This window comes from Phoca vitulina, unplaced genomic scaffold (assembly GCF_004348235.1).
Source record: "Phoca vitulina isolate PV1807 unplaced genomic scaffold, GSC_HSeal_1.0 scaffold26, whole genome shotgun sequence".
Classification (NCBI taxonomy): domain Eukaryota; kingdom Metazoa; phylum Chordata; class Mammalia; order Carnivora; family Phocidae; genus Phoca; species Phoca vitulina.
Window position 1 is genome coordinate 18,269,385 of NW_022589729.1, and position 22,167 is coordinate 18,291,551.

Genomic DNA, 22,167 nt, shown 5'->3' on the forward strand with positions numbered 1-22,167 from the left:
GTTAAGTGTTGGACTCTTGATTTCAGCTCAGGTCATGAGACCGAGCCCTGTACCAGCTCTGTGCGCAGCAGGGAGTCTGCTTGAGATTCTCTCTCTCCCTCTCCCTTTGCCCCTCCCCCCTGCGCTCTCTCACTCTCTCTCTAAAAAAATAAAGTCTGTAAAAAAAAAAAAAAACGAAAAGAAAACTAAGCTACAGGGTTTTTTGTCTGCTTCAAAATCAAAAGAAACATAAAATAAAAATTGTTATTTTTGTTGTTACTTCACAGTCCTGTCCTTAGGCCTTAACAATAACTTCTTAGCTCAACAAGAAGATGATTCTGAGAGCTCTTGAGATCATGAGGAGGGATGCTCCCAGGTTCCTATGGTCTCTTGAAGACAAGAATTTGTGCAGACAATTAAAACTAACCTGTAACTGGAAGTTTCATATTGAGTATATATTACGAAAAGCTGGGTATAGACCCAAATGATTTCTGGAGCACAGGGTAAAAGAAGGGGGGGGGACCCTAAGAGCTAGGCTTAAAAGCAAAGAAAGGTAGGATCGGATAAAACAACCAAGAGATCAGAAAAAAATCCACTACCGTACCTAAAGAAGAAAATGAGAATGGAAAAACTAAAGATGCTATCTCAAGAGAAGGAGAATTTATTTTTCTTCCCATTTTACACAAAAATCATGCTCAGACAAGCAGGGAGAAACTCAAAGGAAAATTCTTAACAGAGATAAATAGGAAGGGAAGCCTTCAAAAGAAGCCAGTCCTGCAAGAAAGGAGGCTGAAATCAAAGATGCTTCTCTCTCTGGACAAGCTGGGCAAGAAGCAGAAGCAGAAAAGCACAATGGGAAGTCTGGCCTGGCAGAAGCATCTAAGTGCACGACTGCAGAATGCATGAGCCCTTAATTCCTTGCACAAACCCTGGCCCTGCAGCTGACCAACATAATCACTGCCACCTTGCTACCAGTGAGGTGGCAGAGCATGGTGATGGGAAGAGATGATTCAGGGGAAGCAGGCTGCCTACACATGAATCCCAATTCTGCCCCTAACCAGTCCCATAACCTGGAGTCGACTGCTTAGCCCCTCTGCCAATGTGCTTACCTATAACTGGAGATGATGAAACCATCTTGAAGGGTTGTTGTGATGATTAAATAGGTTAATACCTATGAAGTACTTAGCATAGTCCCCGGGCACGGTGAGCATTCATTTAGTATTAGTTATAATTATTATTATTTTTATTATTGCTGTGACTCTTACAATAAAAAAAATGGTACCTAGTCAGCTTCTACGCCATTAGTGGGATTTCTCCTGGGAGTAGGAAGTTTTTATAAACTACTGTCTATTTGCATGGTGCCTGATGAGTTGTATTAATAATCCTCTCCTTTTCTGAGAGGCATCTTGCAGTAAAGCGTAAGAGGTACAGAGATGATATGAAAGTAACTTGGCTGGAATTATCATTGATATTAAAGCCCTCAGATGAATGACTGAATTAACACCCGACATTTGTACGATGGCATCACATATAACACCATACAATGGCCTTTTTATCATGTAAGGAAAAAAATCTAACTGTAAAATGGAAGGTTCAAACTGTTACCACCCTAATCTGAGGGGTCAATGTTGGCATCACTATCAGCAGGCTAACCAGAGACTATATATTTCCTAACGTGATATAACATGAAGTACCCAACATTGCCAATTACGCATCCTAGTCAAAAATGTGTAACTTGAATAGATTTGGCCAATGGAACCAACCTCCAATTAATAGGAAAGACAAGATACAGCAAGAAGTTAAGCAACAACACAAGGAAGCAACCGGACAAATCTAGAAGGTGGGGCAAGCTGCAGGACAACTGGCCTGGTCTATTCAACAAATCAGTGTACCTGGAAAAGGAACAGTGCTAAATTAAAGGAGACTTAAGGGACATAAAATGAGTGTGCATTGGATACTGGCTTGGACAAACCAGTTTCAAGGACATTTTTAAGATAATTAGGGAAATATATGGCCTGGCCATTAGAAGAAGTCAGGATAGTAACTACTTTTCAGAGGGACATGAATGGAAGGGGACAAGAGGGGGGCTCCTGGGATACTGGTAACATTCTTTTTTTTTTAATCTGGATGCTAATTACATAGTTGCTTTCAGCTTATAAAAATTCATTGAGCACTTTACAATATGTGCACTCTTCTAAGTATTTTAAACTTCCGTAAAAAGTCAACAGAAAAAAAAAACCCTTGCAAAATATACAAAAGGATTAGGAAAAATACACGTTTAGGGCCTACTACAGTGTATAATAGTGATAGCAGGCATTTTTATATAAGCATGTTATTATTGGTCTTATTATCATCATCCCAAGGAAAGTTTGGGGAGATCTAAGCCCTCTGAAGAGTGGCCAGAGAAGCCCTACACTCCCTGGGGATAAACCTTCCCCATCAATTTCATTTTAAGCTCTTTTTAGCCTGCACAGTGCTGTGTTTATAGTCTTCACTAAAATACTTATTGACTGTATGCTTTCCCAGTTTAGAGTCGTATTCAGACACAAGGCTGCATTTGGACACTTGTTTCTATCTACCGCACTCTCTTTCTCACCCTCCCCATTTTGCAGTTGTTGTGACACAGTCTCCTAACCATTCGTTGACTTACAAAGACGGCAGTACCATTACACCTTTGAATGTTCTACCTACAACACCTTGGGCTCTTTCAGAAAAGGCAGATAGATATTTGAGAACTGAGACACCAAAAAGGCAAACATATAAACGAACTGAAGGAAAAGAGTGCAGGCATCTTTGAGGGCACACACCCCCTCTGAGCTGAATCTTCCTAAGTCCAAAAAAGCCTAGACCAGCCAGAGAGAAGCCCCAAGGAAGAGCACACAGATGCTGCTGACCTAAGTGTCACAGAAACCAAAGCTAAAACAGCACCAACGGCACTAGCTGCAAAGCTCCCCTCCGTGTTGGCTTTGGCAGCAAACCTGACGCCCCTTATCAGCAGAGATACCTTTGAAGTAGCTGGCAGCCTTCCATCCCCTACCCAAATAAGTTCAACTTCCCATCCTATTCTTTTCTCCAAAGAGGATCTCTTCATCAGATACAAGAGAATAAAGCTCAATTAATCAGAACAGATTTTTGCTGCCATCAAGACAAACTGGGCAATGGGAATAGTTGTCTATAAAGCTGATCACCACGTTGTTCATGATCATGTTATAACATGGAGGAAATCCAATCAATTGCAGATACTGAGTTCCACTGGAAGGAGGTGTAGGGTGGACTGGGGAAGAGAGGGCAGGGTAAATCAGTCAGCTACTCCTTCTCCCCAAGATGTCTCCAGGTTAAACTCTTTCTCAGAAGGGCAGAACACAACCATTGGAAGTCCATTCTTTCTCCATTCATTCAATCTACACTACCCACCAGGGACATTCGATTATACTGGCATTGTGGATCACTTCTCCTTTACTTATCATGACAACACCACCGCAGAACGTGCCTCCTTACAATATCCAGTCTTTTCACATATGTGAAGCAGCTGGACTCAAAGACTCTAGGAAATCCTGTCCCTATCTACTGGGGATAAACAGGTAGGTAGGTAACATGCACTGCTTTTAGTTTCGAACCCCCTTTATCCTTTTACTGCCAGACCCATTTCGTTGGGTTGAAATCTGAGTGGTCATGACAAGTCTCTTATAACTGATCAACCAATGGGAAAGGACAACCGAAGACCCTAGAGAAAAGAATTCATTGTGCCCTATTACATTTCTTCCTCAGCACCCTTCCTGTATCTCCCACTTTCTGCAGTGTGACTTACTTATCTGAATCCAGATTTACCCTTTGTCACCCTCCAAGAATAAAGTAGGGAAGCCACAATTGGTTGCCTAGATAAACCAGCCTAGATGTCTCAACATTGTTGCAGGGGCATAGACAGGATCTTATGGATTCAGATGTCCTCTGTGTTTTTGGGTTTCCCCAAGACAGAAACCAGAATGCCTACAAGAATGGTTCTCAACCCTGGCTATATGCAAGAATCACCTAGACTCTATCCCAGAGACTGATTCAATTGCCCTGGGGTGCTATTTTTAAAATTATTTTTTAAATCAACTTTATTGAGACATACTTGACATACAATAAAATGTATGTATACATTTTAAGTGTACAAGTTTTGACAAATGCACACACTCATGTAACCACCACCATAATTAAGATTGTATGACATTTCCATAATCCCTCAGGTTCCCTTGTGTCCCTTTGCAGTCAACCCCTCATCCCACCCTGGCCCCAAGGTAATCACTGATTTGCTTTCTATCACTATAGATTAGAGCTATCTTTTCTAAAATTTCATATAAATGGGGGGCGCCTGGGTGGCTCAGTTGGTTAAGCGACTGCCTTCCGCTCAGGTCATGACCCTGGAGTCCCAGGATCGAGTCCCACATCAGGCTCCCTGCTCAGCAGGGGGTCTGCTTCTCCCTCTGACCCTCCTCCCTCTCATGCTCTTTCTCTACCATTCTCTCTCTCAATAAATAAATAAAAATCTTAAAAAAAAATTTCATACAAATGGAATCATACAGAATGTATTCATTGTGTCTGGCTTCTTTTAATCAATATAATGTTCTTGGAGTTCGTCTACATTATTGCATTTATCAGCATTTTGTTTCTTTTTATTGCTGAGTAGTATTCATGTATGGATATATCACAATGTTTTCCCATTCATCTGTTGATGGATATTTGAGTTGTTTCCAGTTTTGACTATTACGAATATAATATGAGTCTCCTAAGGCAGTTATAACAAATTACTACAAAGTTGGTGACTTAAAGCAACATGCATTTATTCTCTTAAATTTTTTTTATTTGCGGGCGCCTGGGTGGCTCAGTGGGTTAAGCGTCAGACTCTTGGTTTCAGCTCAGGTCATGATCTCAAGGTCATTGAGAGGAAGCTCCACATCAGGCTCCATTCTCAGTGTGGAGTCTGCTTGGGATTCTTTCCCCCTCCCTCCCTCTCCCCCTCTGCTCCTCCCCTGCTTGCTCTCTCTCTCTTTCTCTCTCTCTAAAATAAAATAAAATCTTTAAAAAAATTTTTAATTTGTATTCAATTTATTTAAACCAAACAAACAAACAAAACAACACTTCACCCATTTCTCCCACCCCCATCCCCCTGCCTCTTGCAACCACCAATTTGTTCTCTGTATCTATAAGCTTTGGGTTTTTTGTTTTTGTTGATTCTACATATAAGAAAGATCACATGGCATTTGTCTTTCTCTGTCTTATTTCACTTAGCGTAATGGCCTCGAGGTCCATCCATGTTGTTGCAAATGGCAGGATCTCATTCTTTTTTATGCCTGAATCATAATCCACTATATATACATATACATATACATGTATATATACATTATAATTTCTTTATCCACTCATCCAATGATGGACACTTATGTCACTTCCATATCTTGGCTACTGCAAATAATGCTGCAATAAACATAGGGATGCAACTATCTTTTGGAATTAGTGTTTTTGTTTTCTTTGGATAAACACTCGGAAGTGGAACTGCTGGATCATACAGTAGTTCTACTTTTAATTTCTATTCTCTTATAGTTCTGGAGGTCAGAGTCCAAAACCAATTTCACGGGGACAAAACTGACAGGGCTGCATTCCCACTGGAGGCTTTCGGGCAGAATCCGTTTCCTTGCCTTTTCCAGCTTCTAGAGCTGCATTCCTTGGCTCATGGCCTCTTCCTCCATCCTCAAAGCCAGTGGCCTAGCATCTTCTTTCTGTGACTCTGCTTTCATCTACTTCCATCACATAGCCTTCTTCTCTTTTGTCTGTAACTTCCCTCTACTTCCCTCTAATAAGGATACTCATGACTGCATTAGGGCCCACTTAGATAATGAAGCATAATATCCTCATTACAAGATCCACAAATTCACCATATGTGTAAAGTCTTTATAAGGATAAGGTAAGTTCATGGGTTCCAGGTATTAGGACATGGACATCTTTGGGGAGACCATTACTCAGCCTACAACGAAAGCTATTATGAATAATCAGATACAAGTCTTTGTGTAGATATATACTTTTATATCTCTGGGGTCAATACCTACCAGTGGAATTGCTGGGTCATATGCTAAGTACATACTTAGCTTTATTAGAAACTGCGAAACTATTTTCCAAAGTGGTTGTACCATTCTACATTCTCACCAGCAACATATGAGAATTCCATCCAACCTAACTAACACTTGTTGTTGTCAGTCTTTTTAATTTTAATCATTCTAGTGAGTATGTAGCACATTCCTTATTGCTTTATTTGCATTTTCCTAATGATTAATGATATTGAACATCTTTTCATGTGCTTATTGGCCATTTATATATCTTCTTAGTGAAGTGTTTATTAAAATCTTTTGCCTATTTTTAAAAATTTGGGTAGTTTGTCTTCTGATTATTGAGTTATGTATATCACAAATATATTCTCACAGTCTGTGATTTGTCTTTCATTTTCTTAACAATGTCTTTGCAAGAGCAAAGTCCAAGAATTGATGATGTCCAGTTTATCTTTTTTCTTTTATTGTTCATGCTTTTTACATCCCAAGAAATCTGTCTCACAAATCACAAAGATTTTTTTTTTTTTAAACTCCCACAATGACTCACACACAGGCAAAACTGAGAACTACTGAACTACTGGTCTACCAGGAATCTGACCCAACTTGCTCAATTTAACCTTTCTACCATGGAAACTTAGGGTACCAAAGGCAAAACAAAAGTACAGTCAACTGGAATACCGTAAAAAAACAAACAAACAAGAAAGGATGCAATTGAGAGTCTTGGGACTTTCTGAATTGACTGGCTTCCAAGGCTAATGTGCAACTAAGGGCTAGAAACAGTGAGCTGAAAAGCAAAGTCCGAGGTACTTTCGGTGTGTTCCAGCTAAGTGAAAGGAAGAAGGGAGAACAGGATTGTCCTCTCCCCTGTGGGAAAAGCACACCCAAGTTTACTTGGTTTAAATGAAAAAGTGGGAAAAATGATTTCTATTCTTGGTGGGATTCTTTAGAACATGTCTCTCACAGAGACGATGTGGAGCTGGAAGTCAAACTTGGTAGTGTTTGGCTCCTGATTTTGAAGCCACCACATTAAACAAATGAAGGTGGCAGCAATAATATTTGCCTAAACGTTGGTTCCAATAGGGGTTAGACAGACTGAGCTTTCATTACACGAAAGGAGATGTCAGGAGCACCAAATGAGCTCCATTTCCCCTGGAGTCCTAGACAAAGTGGGTCTGTTTCTAAGCTGTGGACAGGAGGCTACTTTCTCTAGATGTTATATTTAGCTAAAGGAATCTCCACCGGGCTTCATGCAAAATGTAAAATATGTCCCAGCAGACATAACCACAAACCAGAGGGCGAGCAAGGAGCATCCCTTAAGGGGGTTCAGTAGTACAGAGGGGCCAATTGTGCAGCCACCCTGACGTCCCCAAATTAGCGGAGTTAGCTGTGAGCCAGATTTTTGGCCAGTTCTCACATTTAATGAGTCTTTGTTTCCCCCTTACTAGCGATCCTGCCCCTGGAGAGAAAAACTTGCTGTCCTATTTCACTGTCAGCTTCCAGATGCTTGCCCAGACACCAGGTAGGAGAAACAACCCAATGTTGATGTTTAATACCTCCAAACCTTTTGAAGGCTTGTGTGCAAGAGAAAAGGTTAGGTTAATTCTGTAACTAAGTGAAATATCTGGGTTCAACAAAAAGAGTAGGAAAATACAGAACACCCTCTACTCTGCACACCATACCCCGAGTCCTAACACAGCATGTAGGAGGAAACCTCAAGTTCTAGAGTGAGATGAATGGATTTAAATACTAGCCTCACCTCATTTTTTGATTAATCTCCCTAAGTTTCAGTTTCCTCCTTCATAAAATAGGGCTATTAATAGCAACTACTTCAGGGAATTATTGTAAAGATTAAGCATATAAAGTGTTTAATACTGTACCTAGAACATAAGGGTTCAAAAAATGTGGGTTTTGTTATCATAACCTTTGCTAGTGAATCATTAAGTTTTACAGAGTTTTTTAAAAAAGAATAAAAAAAGGAGGAAAACCCATGACTTTTGCTGGTGAGAAATAGATCCAAATTCACATAAAACTCAGGTGAATTTTCACAGGTGTCCATAGCCGAACCAGAAATAAAGGTATCTTTCCTAAAGCCTGTGTCTCCAGAGAAATGTGGATTTCCCTGTTGCTGCTGGAACCGAATTTATAGGTAAAACAAAAGGTGTAACTATTTTATACACTTGGATTCCTGTTTGGCATCTCTTGGTTGCTGGCCATTATAGATAAGAGAATCTGAAACACTGCTTCATTCCTCAAGAAATTTGGTCTTTAACTGCCTAAGCTAGCCCCCTCTCCATACCCACACCCACTTTTATTTGTCTGTATCGTGAGGGCTCCAGTTTCCTTATCACAATTTAACAAAGGTCACCCAACAACCAGAATGAAGCCCCCAACACAGGATACCCTATATTGGGCATCACAGAATTCATCATAGAATTATAGTGTATTAGATTTTGAAGGCAGTGTGAAGATCACATAGGCCAAGCACTTTTTTTTTTTTTTTTTTTAACTTTAGGGAACTAAGGCACAGAAAGAAGTAATTGTTTAAGGTTTCGGAGTTGCTAGCAGAGTTGAGCCCAAGAGAAAGGGTTACTTGGAAGAGACCTCTGCTCTGATAGAGCAAAGCAAGCCCTGGGAAGCTTCATTTAACTGACAGTGTGGCCGGGCTCGTTCCTTAGTTCTCTTATCTGATTACTGTATCTTAACCAGTGGGATTTCTAATTCTTCAAGTGCAACACACTTTAAACAAAAGGGAATAAAAAATTACGTTACGGAGACAGAATGCTTCTGTGCCCATTACTAGAAAGCAGAGAGGCTCTCACCCAGCCAAAACAGAATTAATTTACTCTTGTGATCAGCCAAGCCAGCCTCTACCTTAGAATGCTCTGCCTACAATGGACCCCAGGGGAGAGAGAAAAGAGATTATTCATGCAGTGGGATAGTAAACATTGGCTATTCAGCAATCCTATGCATATCTCTAATAATAACTATAATTTAACTGATGAAAAGTTATAAAGATCAAGAGAAAGTCCTATGAGCTGCAACCATATAAAACAATATGAATAAATCTCACAAACATATGTTGAATGACAGAAACCAGACACAAAAGAGTATACACTGTATGATTCTATTTATATAAAGTATGAAACTAAGTAAAACTAATCTCTGCTGTTAAAAGTTAGGATAGCTGTTATCCTTGGGGGTTGGGACCACCCCTCCCAACCCCCTGAGGACTGGGAGGAAGCATGAGCGGAGTTTCTAGGGTACTGAAATCATGTGTCTTGATCTGGGCACTAGTTACCAGGTGTGTTCAGTTTGTAAAAATGCATGCAGCTATAGGCCCCATGATATGTGCCCCTTCAATAAAATGTAATATATAAAAAGTCCTGTGAGGAATGAGAAATTCTTCCCTATACCCCCAGCAAAGCAACGCACAGTTTATGGAGATCAACTCTGAGACCATGGCTAGGAATATCATTCACGGGCAGATTTTCTTTCCGGAGGGTAAAGAGCCCCGAGCCATGCACTTGGGCTCTTGGTGAAATGTGAGTAGTACTTGAGGAACCAGAAGCATCCGTGGCTTTGATAAGCGGCTGCCTTCAGCATATACATCTCTGATCTGGAAGGGTCGTAACACTCCTGAGCGTGGCTCTTCTCTAACCTTCTAAAGCTGGGAAAAAAGGTAGCTGAGAGCTTGGCTGAAGTCCAGATAGCTGAATATCCCTCACAGAAGTTTTTTTCCCAGATGAACAGAGAAAATGAAGGAGGAAATGATCAGTCAGCCCCTGTCCTTCTAGAGATAATCTAAGTGGCTGTCAAGGTCACACAGAAGAGCTGAAGTGGCATCTGATTACTGTCAAGGTTCTACCTAAATAGGCTTAATTTTTTTTTCTAATAAAAGCTATATATTTAAGGAGTAAGCCATTATGATTTGATACAGATGTATACATAGTGAAATGATTACTACAGTCAAACCAATTAACAGACCACCTCACACGGTTACCTGTGTGTGTGTGTGTGTGTGTGTGAAAAGAGCATGGGAAACCTACTCTCTAGCGTATTTCCAGTATTGAGTACAGTATTAACTACAGTCGTTCATTTTAGCCACATCCATACATCACCAAGTGTTGCAGCATAATTCAGACGAATGACAAGGAAGCTAGAACAGATGCTAGAAACCATGAGGAAATGGTGAAAAGTACCTTTACCCCTAAATGAAGTATGGCCCCAACCGCAGCGCAGCCAGGCCACTAAAAATAGTTGGTGAACTCCGGGAGGAGCTCTTTTTCTCTTCCTTTTTTTCATTGTCAGATGCTTTTTACTCTTCATATCCTGTCTCTAAGACACAGGAAAAGCCCCTACACAGATGCGTTATGTAGATGGAATATTCTAAATCAGTTCTTTTTTCATGCTGGTGTAAACAGAAGAAACTGGGTTCTAACTCCAGACCTACTGAAATCTGGAAAACTTCCTAATGTTAAGAATTGGCAAACTGGCTACTATTGACCACAGTCCTGTTTACTGAAGTCCTTTCTCTCCCAGCCTCAGATTTTACCCCTGGATTTTGTCAAATGAAAACCAATGAATTTCCTATGTATGAAACCAATGAAATAGCCCTATATACCCTCTTTATATCTAGAACTTGTAGGAAGATTATTCGCCTTCTGAAAAGTCTTCTGGGGATACCAGAGCTTGAATGTTAGACATGGTACATTACGTACAACGGCTGGGGCTTTTGCCACCATTTGTAACCAAAAGTCATGAATCAATGACTCCACTGAGAGCTCAGGGTGAGATAGCTTAGAAAAGAGGTTCCTTAGTTTCCAAGAGACTATTTCCACCACTGACAGGTAAGGTCAATTTTACATAAGTTTCTTAAGATTACCACAATTTATTTTGAGTTTTTCCTCGGTCAGATTTTTCAACTTACATCCAAGGAATTGTGACAAACAATTGAGCTTCAGAAAGCATTCAGGGACCCAAAGACCAAGATATGTCATGATAAGAAGAACCAAATTCATGAGTTCACCCTGGCCAAGATGAGTGCTTAGAAAGAAAACTAAACTAAATCATAAACATACATGAACTAGAAGAGGAAAACCTGAAATGACACTGAAGGTCCCCGAATCTCAACAGCTTCACAAATCACTCAAGGAAATCAAGCAAACACTGTCATAACTAAAACATGCAGATTATGAATTATGTTACCACTGGTGGGGTTGTACCTTGCAAATGGTTACTCTCCCAGGGCTACTATTAATTCAACTCAGAAAGGAAGAAAAGAATGACTATTCAGTATTTTTTCTCCACGAGATCGTGGTAGGGAATGACCAATGGAAAGCCTTTTAACTAGGCCAATACAATAGTCTTTCTCTTATTTACAAGATGGTATTATTGCTCCACCCAAGTATCCCTGTGCCTAGAAATAGCTATATACCTTTTTAAAGAGTCTTCCTGAGTCCTCACTGACTTGAACAAATCGAGGAATGATATTATTCAGGTAGATGTCACTCAGGGTGGTGTGGTCCCTGCTCTCCCGCTTCACCTGGTTTAAGAGGAGATTCCAGCAGTTGACTGGAGAGAGAACATTCTGATCCTTCCTGCAGAGAAACAGCAAGAAAAAAAAAAAAAATCAGTGTCAGTGAGTAGCCAGGGCCAACAGCTAAGAATACAATCCATGTCATAAAATCACAGTGATCAAAGCCAAGCCAGAAATAGATACCTTTCCTGAAGCCTGCACCTCTAGTTTTCTCTATCTAAAAACTCAGTGGAGAAAACAAGAATAATGAGAAGAGAAGAGGGAGGAGAGAGAAAGAGGGAAAGAGAAGAAAGAGGAGAAGCAGGATTATCTGTTGAGCATCTATTACATTCTAGGAACTTAGTAAATGTTTTATATGCACTCATCGCATAAGTTTCATCATTTCCCTGTAAGGAAAGAACTACCGTTATCCCCATTTTACTAATTAGAAAATTGAAACTCAGGGAAGTTGTCACTTGCCCACAGCTAGTAAGAAGTCATAGAGACCGTAAGAAGGAGTCAGGGACTAGAACCACACAGCTCTGTGTCACCTGACTAGGACAGGTCTAGGCTGACTCCAAAGTCCATAGCCTTAGCCACTAAGATATTTGGTTTGTGTCTAGGGTTGGAGACAAAACTTAGAGGTCTAGAGACAAAAATCACGAGAGCACTACAGACCACATCCCCACACAGTATTCATATTAGAATTCAGTGAAGACAACAACCTTCAAGGCCCTTGCCGTGGAAAAAAAAAAAAAAGGCCCTAAAACCTCTTCAGGCCCACAGAACACATCTAAGGAGATTTTCAGTTCATTGGTTGAGCCATTATGTCATGCCCCATACAACCAAGAGCACAAACCATACCCAAACACGTGTATTCCTAAAACTTCTACAGCCTGAGTGGAGCAGTGAAATGCCAAACCTAGGTGCTCATTTCTAAAGAAAACACTGTGATCCAAAAGACTAGACTGATTATCTACTCAGTTCGCAGCCCTGGTTTAAGCAACAGAAAAGATTCTACATCTGCAAGCTGGATTTCTTTAAAAAGAGAAACCGAAAGTAGGGGTTGTTTGTTGTACTATTTATCAAGGGCTTACTGTGCACTTGGCACATAGCTGGGCCCTATACTCACGTTGTTTAACTTGAACCCTACGACAGCCTGAGGAAGGGCGTATTATTAACCACATTCAGCAGATGTGGGAAGTTGACTGAGAAAAGTTAAAGATCTTGTTCAAGGTCACATAGCTAAAAGGTAGCAATGCTAGAATTCAAAACCAAGCCTTATAAGTGTAGAGAAGGGTCTTAATCATTGGGAAGAATCACTACCTGTTCACTTCTCTCCCCCTCCTCCCTCCCTAAGTCAGACTCTTAATGCAAAGAGAGTGGACGGTGGCTCGGTTCTTGAGTCGCATTGCCTGCGTTCAGAGCCGGAGGCTGTCGGCGGCTGTGATTTGTAGAGCAGGGAATTCAACTTTAGAAGGGGCTTTTCCAAGTCTGTAATAAGGTAACAATTACCAACTAATCACGCCACACCTCCTCTGGCTTCAGAACACCCCAGACTATTATATCAAATATCTGTCTAACCAGCACTAACAAGCTACTTCAATCGAATGAATGCTAGAGTCCAAACTGAAACTGTTCTCTATCTGCCCCCACCCCCACCTCTGCCCCAGGCATCACACCCCTTTGCAGTCAGAATACCTAATACCTCTGTTCGGACCACTTCGGCAACATTATGTCCTCTTACTGTTCTAGGGAAGTCGAAAGATTTTTATGGAAACAAATTTATATATATATATATATATATATATATACACACACACACTAATATATATACACACACACACACACTAGCTGAGAGAGAGAGAGAGATACACATGTAATTAATCCATTCCCTTCAAAATGTTTAGCATCTGAAAAACAAACCCAAAAAAGCGAATAGGAAACAATCCTAAATTCAAAGCTGAGTACAGGCATTCAGTGACCTTTGGTGTTTTCACTGCAAGAAAACTTTCTAATGCATTCCAAATCAGTTTCAGTTATCAAATCCTAAATAATCGAATTTACATTTTTGTTGGGTGGCAAAGTATCCATGTCCTCAGTAAGCATGGAATATATCAGGCAATTACACTTGCTTTTTTAAAAGAGTAGATCTCACAAGATCTGAACTTGACAACAGCTCGGTCTGCTTCTTATGGGTGGACATGAGTTGGTTGTCTCTATTAGGTCTTTCCTTAGAGTGCTTCACACATGTAAACATGGTACTACAACTCAATTTCACAGACGTATAAACGTTCGTATCTGAAATGAATAAAGTACAGTATTAGGGGCTTTTAATTGTAAAAGTGCTGATATCACAGTGCAGAGTGGGAGAGAAAGAAAGACCTGTAATATAGCAGAACATTAGTGGTATGAACAAAGGGCCAGCTAGCCCACAAATGTACACCGCAGATCACAAGTGGAGGCAGGAGAAGCAAAACCAATTGAATACCATGGAAGAGGATACAGAGCATAAATCCCAAGGGGACCCTCAGAAGAAAGGATGAGTAAACAAAAGTTAATAAAAAGGATGGACAGAAGTGGAAATCTTTTAAAATAAAAAGCCTTATGCCTTAAAACTAATAAATTTGTAAATATATTCAGAATTATATATTTATAATTAAATGAAGAGGTTCTAAAGTGGTAACACTTTTAGCGCGTATCCTTCCATCCTTAGAGCAGGTGGTAGGATGGCTATTATTGGTTTCAGTGAGCAGGAGTTTTTAAAGTATGTTCTGAGAAACTCCAGAATTACAGAGAAACACATTTCAATTTCAAACAACTGTGACACATCCATTCAAATGAGCAACCTCCAGTTAATGTGAAAGGGATCCAGATTCCCTGCGGTTGACGCTATCACAATGTCTCATGGGCTGCTAGGCGAGCTTCGTTCTGTGCGAACTCTGGAATAAAGAACCGATGCGTCGGGCGCCTGGGTGGCTCAGTTGGTTAAGCGACTGCCTTCGGCTCAGGTCATGATCCTGGAGTCCCTGGATCGAGTCCCGCATCGGGCTCCCTGCTCGGCAGGGAGTCTGCTTCGTCCTCTGACCCTATCCCCTCTCATGTGTTCTCTCTCTCTCATTCTCTCTCTCTCAAATAAATAAATAAAATCTTAAAAAAAAAAAAAAAAAAAGAACCGATGCGTGTATCTGAACTTCTGAAAAATGTCCTGTTGGTTAGAACGGATGTTGCTCTGCACAGGTTTCATTTTTAATTCAAGCCTGTGTGCCTCCTTAGGTAAAGTTGTGCAGGTGAGCTCATGATTTAACACACAGTGGCCAAGTTCAATTACATGCCACAGAAGGTTCAGGGGCCTAGGCTGGGTTCACGGTAGACCACGGTTGGGTAGTGAGAATGCTCAATACCATCCCATCATTATCCATTGTTTTTATGCTTATTATACATTTTTGTGCTTCCCCAATAATATTTATGAAGGGGGATGGGAATAGGTACTAGGTAATGTTAGTGATTCAACTTCAAAACAAAAATATCCTTTTTCAAGAGCCTAGGCCAATTTAAAACTATCTCAAGATTATAATCCATCTGTGTGAATCAGGATTTTCTTGATACTGGGCAACCCAAATCAGAACCAGAAATAACCTGGATGCTGAAACTGATATAAAACTGCAACTCTGATTCATAATCCTAATTTCAATATTTTTTTTTAAAGATTTTATTTCTTTCTTTGACAGAGAGAGACACAGAGAGAGAGGGAACACAAGCAGGAGGTGTGGGAGAGGGAGAAGCAGGCTCCCCGCTAAGCAGGGAGCCCGATGTGGGGCTCGATCCCAGGACCCTGGGATCATGACCTTAGCTGAAGGCAGACGCTTAACCAACTGAGCCACCCAGGTGCCCCCCCAATTTCAATATTTTGGGGTCATGAACACAGCCTCATTGTTCTCACTGACTGACCCTGTAATGAGTACTCTTCATAAACTTGCACTTTAAAAGTGGATTTACACCAATAAAATAGTGCTTTGGATCTGCTGTATGTATGGGGATTCTGTGCACAATTTTTATTTTAAAAAAGCCTTTCAAGATAGTATTAAACTCTGCTGTATGCTTCTCGTATGGGTCCCTACTCTCTTTTCCTATTACTGAAGTTTTTCAGGCAATATTTTTAGTTCTTTGAGTTTGTATGCTTTCTTGGACATATTCCTCCTTTCAACTGAGGTGTTTTAATCAATTCATTTGTTTATTTTAGGGCAGTGGCGGAGCAGGAGAGGTGAAGGGCATGTAGTAGGAGGGGAATACACATATACCATATCGGCACTTTTCCCCGCCAACACGAACAAAGATGAAACACACTTCAGGCTGGAAAATAAGCAAGTCAACGAGACGTGATTTCATAGGGAGCATATGAAGGTTCTGCTAGAGTGGTTTCCTGCTTTAACAGCTTTGCAGCCTTATTTTATTTGGGGCTGCTGGAGCCAAGGGAACTTCGTTTGGTTAGGAGATTGAAATTTGTCTTTATATCTTTTCCATCTATCATTTGTTTGTACAGTTTCTTTACTTTCCCTGCCCCTGGAGTCAGGTTGTGTAATACTTGGGCATTTAAAGAAAAGGGTCTGCATCCCTTAGGAATGTACTGAACAGCTGCAAACCTCCTCAAACACTAATCCCTAAAAAGCAGACAAAATATCCAGAAGTATTTTTCTTACTTAAAATTTTTTTCAGGAGGCAGATCAAGAAAACATAATACTGCACTTGAGAGGGAATGACTCTGGAGTCAAAAAAAGAAAGGAGGCCCAGAAAGTCACAAGCTGGCTATGCCCCCACAGAAGAGATTATCATTATAAATGCATCGAAAGGATAAACCTGCACAGCTGAATCATTACCTTCAAATCCATTAGGCCAGTTTTTCTCCTTCAACTTTAGACTATTTATGGATGTTCAACAAAACTTAGCAGCAAATGCTCCAAGGGATTTCCCTACGATATCTCGGGTAAAGAGAGAACTCTAGAAAGGTCCATGTTGGCCTCCCTATTACACTTCCCTTTATTGCCATATCCCCTCTATTCTGTTTCAGTTGTCTCCCCTGTAAGATGGACACGCGCCCCATCGGTGTACGTCTCGCTCCCTAAAGATCTGCAAAACCTCACTGTAAAATCCCAGAAGGCCTCCTGGCCGAAGGTGCCATTTAATGAAGAACTGCTGTGCTCACAGCTCTGCAGATGGGACACGTGACACAAGCTTGGCATTACCGGATGGCTGGAGCTTCTGCACTCTTCTACTGAGGTACGTTTCCTTTTGGGCCAATGGCCCCCACCTGCCCACCTACGGGGCTGTTGTGCGGCTAAAATGAGATGCTGAATGCAAAAGAATTACATCAGCAGTAAAGCACTGAACAAATGTGAAGAAATATTATTATTTTTATTTCCAAACAAACTGGGATCAGCTTTTGTCAATTTCCAACAGGCTCCTCACCAGGCCCTGGGTCAGGGCCAAGAGCGCAGCCTGCTGAAAATGCACAGCCCTTGGCCAAGAATGGTAGGGATACGACGGCAGCAATCGGCAATTAACCAAGCAGCTGTATGTCTCTGGGAAGACGTGAGGGAGATACCAACGGGAGAGCAGAATTTAATCTTCCACTGTCCTTCCCCTAAGGAACAATCACTCCTGCATTCCACACGGGGAACTGTGTGCTGAAGGAGACAGGAAGCAAGCCAAAGGGAACTCGGATCACCAGAGCCCGAGACGCTTCAGCCACTTCCTCTGAGCCCCTCTTTCTCAGAATTCCTATCAAACCTGCCAGTCCGACCACGGGGATGGCAAATATCAATCCATCTAAGAAAAATACGATTCCTCACATTCGAAAATAGACACATTATGTGATAAGAGACAAAACCCGAAATGAGTTAAATACATTCGATATGTTACTGAGTGGCCGACTATGAAGAGGATAGAAAAAAGACCAAAAAACAAACAAAAAAAAAACGGTACCTGCTTAATAAAAGGGATCATTTAGTGACAGTTGGACAGGGAACTAGTGACAAGCAGGGAGTCGGCTTTTTAAGCCTAAATTCCCTCCTGGCACCTTGATTAAAATGAAATGAACTGAGGCAGCCAAAGAGATTATTTTATTCAGATGAATGTTATTAGCCTTTCTGGCTTATTTTCTCTATTATGCATTTTGCTGATGCTGACAGAAGCAGACGGGCTGGATGGAGAGGCAAAGCTGCAGCGGATTTATGGTTTGACAGCGCCATGCATAAAATCAGACCCTTGCTGACCCAGATAAGCCAGAGGATGGATGGGATTTGCTGGGGAAGGTGTTAAAAGAAGGAGGGGAGGAAAAAAAAAATCACCAAGGTGGGAAGTGACTTGAAAAAGATTCTGCCTGTAATGGTGGCCACTGGTTGTGTGACCCAGGAGCTCAGTGGCAGGCTGGAGGCAGGTTTCCAAAGACAGCACCAGCGTGGGAGGGGGCAGGCACACTTCTCGGGGCTTATCACAGGTCCGCTTCAGCTTTGCCGGCAGTGAGATCAGGGTAGGAGAGCTCCGAGACAGGAAAAGGGCCAAAGGCAAAAATGTATATTCTATGTATGGAGAAATGAGCTTTCACATTTTCAGGGACAAGTTCATCCCACAAATTGTCTTCAGGAGCGGAGACAGATGATTAGAAAGGATTCAAGCAGTGGTGTACCCACCTTCCTCAAAATAGCCTAAATTGTCCCCTATAATCAGGTTTGGGGGAAGTGCTGTATGGAAATGGCCTTCTTGTGGCTCTGGATTAGCTCCAGGGAGCCCAGCCACACCCCTGGGATCATGGCATGTCCACAAGCTGAGCGCTGAAGAATCTGCTTTGAAGTTGAGAACTGGACTGGCATCGTGTCTGACATCTTAATAACTACTTCCTGAATGATTATAAGACCAACGTCCCTCCCCGCCCCCCCTCCGGGTTAGGTCAGAGAACTGGGAGGGGTTCTCAAATCTGAGCCATTGTAGACCCTAACCGAAGATGTCTCCATCAATTTATGACAGGCAGGAGACTTTGCTTTCCCTTCAGCCATCCCCACCCCACCCCGTGTTCATGGCAGGGAGAAGGAGGCTGGAGATTCTTTTAATCACTCAAGACAGCTCTGTGGACCCCACTGAGACCAGACCCGGCAGCAGTGGAGGGTGTCTACACAAGATTTATATCTCTGTCATTCAGATTTCTTGCCTAGATTTCTGACATCTTATTGTCCAGGTCCCTTCTCTAAAGTCTTCTTATTTCATTCAATGAACAAATCATGACTGAGTACTTCCTAAGTGCCAGGTACTGTTCTGAGCACTAGAGATAAAGGGAGCAACATTCTTGTTTCTGACCTGCTTCTCCCACGTTTGCAGAATCTCCTGGATCTAATACATGGTCTTCTTGCTCCTAGACTGTCCATGAGCCACAACCCACATCTTATCCTGGTCTCAATGCTCATGTGTACACTGACCTGTTGTGGAACCCTGGTCTGGCTGACAAAGATCTGCCTGCCCAGCAGCCTTCTCTATGGCTTCTGCAGACCTGGGACCTTCCCTTTGTTTATACTCTCTGTCTTGCCACTAGTGTTCTCAGAGCTATAGGGAGGTATAAACAGAGAGGGTACTAAACTCTCCCTGTGTAACTCTGGGTACAATCTAAATACTAGAGAACAAACACTATGCACCTCACCCCAATATAATCCATAGAACCAAAGGCCTAGAAATTCATTTATGTATTACATTTCCATCCTGAAAGCCCCCCAAAATAGGCTGTGATCATATCAAAAGGTGTGAGCTAATTCACTTAAAACATCATAGCAAGAGCAAAAGACATAACAAAGGTATGATCAATGAGCAAGGAACAAAAAATATGTTTCTCAGTTTTAGAAGATTTTATAACCATCTACATTACAGTTAACACATATCCCTTATATAAGAATTCCACAGAATAATCTGTGAATAACTCTACAATTATATCTTGTTTTTTCTTCTCTAGTTAATTAAGATGTCACCAGAAACCCCGTAAGTAATTACAGCACATGACAAACACACAGGAAAAAAAAATATACGCAGATGTGTTAACAGATTTTTTGAATGAATGAAATCTTGGGAGATGACTGAGACAGACAGCCTGGCTCACCCCTGCTAGCTCATTCCAGAGAAATACCTGTCTGTGCCAAACTGGAATGACGTCACCCAAAATCCACACACTTATTTTCAAAGCAGTAACCACTACCTTGGGAGCAGGCATCTCCCTGGCACCAGGCATGAGCTGAGAAGCTTGATCTATGGCCAATAACTCCTGCCTGGCAAATGGTGCATAAGCATGCCAAGTACCAACAAGCCACTTGGGAAGAAAGGGTATCCCTAAGTTTCAGACCTCCCCCTCCTGAATACCTGTTAATGGGATAATGAGTTCCCTTACATGGCTCACAACAACAATGAAGAAGGAAGAATAAAGAAATAGCACTTGATTCTTTGAAACTACAGAGCTAAATGGACTGAAGTCTAAATAGTCATCGGATCAGCCTCATGCATTGCTATCAGTTCTCACGTGTTTTTTTTTTAAGATTTTATTTATTTATTCATGAGAGAGAGAGAGAGAGAGAGGCAGAGGCAGAGGGAAAAGCAGGCTCCCTGAGGAGCAGAGAGCCCAATGTGGGACTGGATCCCAGGACCCGGGGATCACGACCTGAGCCGAAGGCAGATGCTTAACCGACTAAACCACCCAGGCACCCTCTCATGTGTTATTTTGATATTTATCTTGCCTTATTGGAAGGAAGTCTCTTGAGGAAAGGGTATATTTTGGAATAGTCAATGAACATCTATCACCAAGAAATGGGCAGGTACCTAATCAGCAGTGACTACTGACAGATGCCACAGTCACAGAAATCTTGTAAATGTTGAGCACAGTAAAACAATTCATTTAATGAATAGTTTAGTATCTTCAGCCTCCATCAATCCTGCCAAACAACTGTGGTAGCATGTATCTGGGTGGTTACTGAGTGACTGAGTTTGTACACCCACTGGCTGTGTGCTCTAAATGACAGCATATTATTAACCATGCCGATACTTTGCTGGCAAAATTTTAAAGGTTTGGGTGGAGTAAGAGATGCCCTGGTCAATTTCCAGGTTAGCAGGTGATTGAGTTCTACAGGTCTGTAAGGAATCCGGATGAACGATGGTACCCCGTCCCAGTGAGGTGGTACTCTGCAAAGCACCCTGAACCATGCCTCTGACCTAGAGTCTAGTCTTAGCTCTGCCACTTGCTACAGCCAGGTAATCTTGCATCAGCCACAGAGGCACTCTGGGCCTCAACATTTCTTTAGCCACTTAAAGAAATAAATGGGGACAGCAGAACCGCCCCGCCTAACTCACAAGGCTATTGTGAAGATCAAGTCAAACAAGGTGATGCCCATAAAAAAAAGTTCATAAACACTGAAGTGCTCTACATCTACACATCAGTATTGTCATCATTTGTTATTATTGTTATAACTATTATTATCACTTGACAGTCCACGCAATGGGTTCACACCCACAAAACAAAGTGGCTAGAGTCATGTCTGAAAAGACAAACAGGTCTCAAAATTCCCAGGCCTTACTACCCAAGTTTGCAATGAACTTGGCTTTATCAATTTTATACTTCATCGGTGCACTAAAGAGGAATATATTTTGTTGTTATTAACTTATCAGCTGGGTTCTCTGGAAACTTCCCAACTCGGTGACTCTCCTATGCCCAACCTAGAAGAGAATTTAGAAGAAAGACTTGTTCAAGTGCAGAGAGAAAGCCAGAGGGTACAAAAAGTAGCACCATGGAACGTCAGATCTAGAAGAGACTTTCTAGGTGGTCTAGAGTCTAGACCTAACATCATTTTCTAAATGAGGAAACTGAGGCTCAGGTGGTAGAGCAGGGCAAGAACCTAGGTCTCCTGAGTAGCCATCATTTTCTCATTTCACAGTGGTTGTTGCTCTATTTCAACTAAAAAGCCCTTAGCATCTGTAGGGCCCTGGTGCTGAAAGAGTTAATGGACAATGCTCAGCTGCCCGAGCCCCGGAGCACAGAGCTATTCCAAGACAACACATAACCGGAATACCAAGGGTCCGTGAACCCAGAGGGAACAAAACTGCTGGTGCTTAACGGCGCCGGAAAGCATGTTGACACACTGCATGTGGTTACACATGAAAGGCAAGTGACTAGGAAAAGCAGTTTTGAATCCCACCCCATTCTAATTTGGGACTGGCTCTGGGCACCTACTGAAGCCCTGGGCCACACCCCAGCCGCTCTGTAAAATGACCCTGGAGTTCCTTCCCTCTCTGCTCTGTGGCCTCAGTTAACTCCTTCTCTGCTTCCAGCAGAGCCAAAGCACTTCTTAGAACCGGAGGACTATCAAGGGAAATCAAGATCCAAGAGAGAAAAATCCATGGGGAGATTCTCGGTGTGGATTCAGATGATAGCCACTAATATCTGCCATCTCCAAGGGAGTGTGTGGCCTGAAGCCTTGAGCAGCCAGGCCCCTAAGTCTGAGGGTAGCTTAGAAGTGTGAGTCTCCAGGACCCCCACATCACTGTGCATCAGAGTCACCTGTGGTGCTT

At 41.8% G+C, this 22,167-nt stretch overlaps 1 protein-coding gene across 6 annotated transcripts in view; it reads right to left on the reverse strand.

Annotated features, from left to right (window-relative positions):
• SRGAP2 (SLIT-ROBO Rho GTPase activating protein 2) overlaps positions 1 to 22,167 on the reverse strand; it is a 223,995-nt gene that overhangs the window by 98,874 nt on the left and 102,954 nt on the right. For all 6 annotated transcript variants that reach the window (XM_032422280.1, XM_032422279.1, XM_032422281.1 and 3 more), the window contains exon 4: positions 11,497 to 11,659. In XM_032422280.1, coding sequence (XP_032278171.1) covers positions 11,497 to 11,659 — 163 coding nt within the window. The remainder of the gene's footprint in view (positions 1 to 11,496; positions 11,660 to 22,167) is intronic.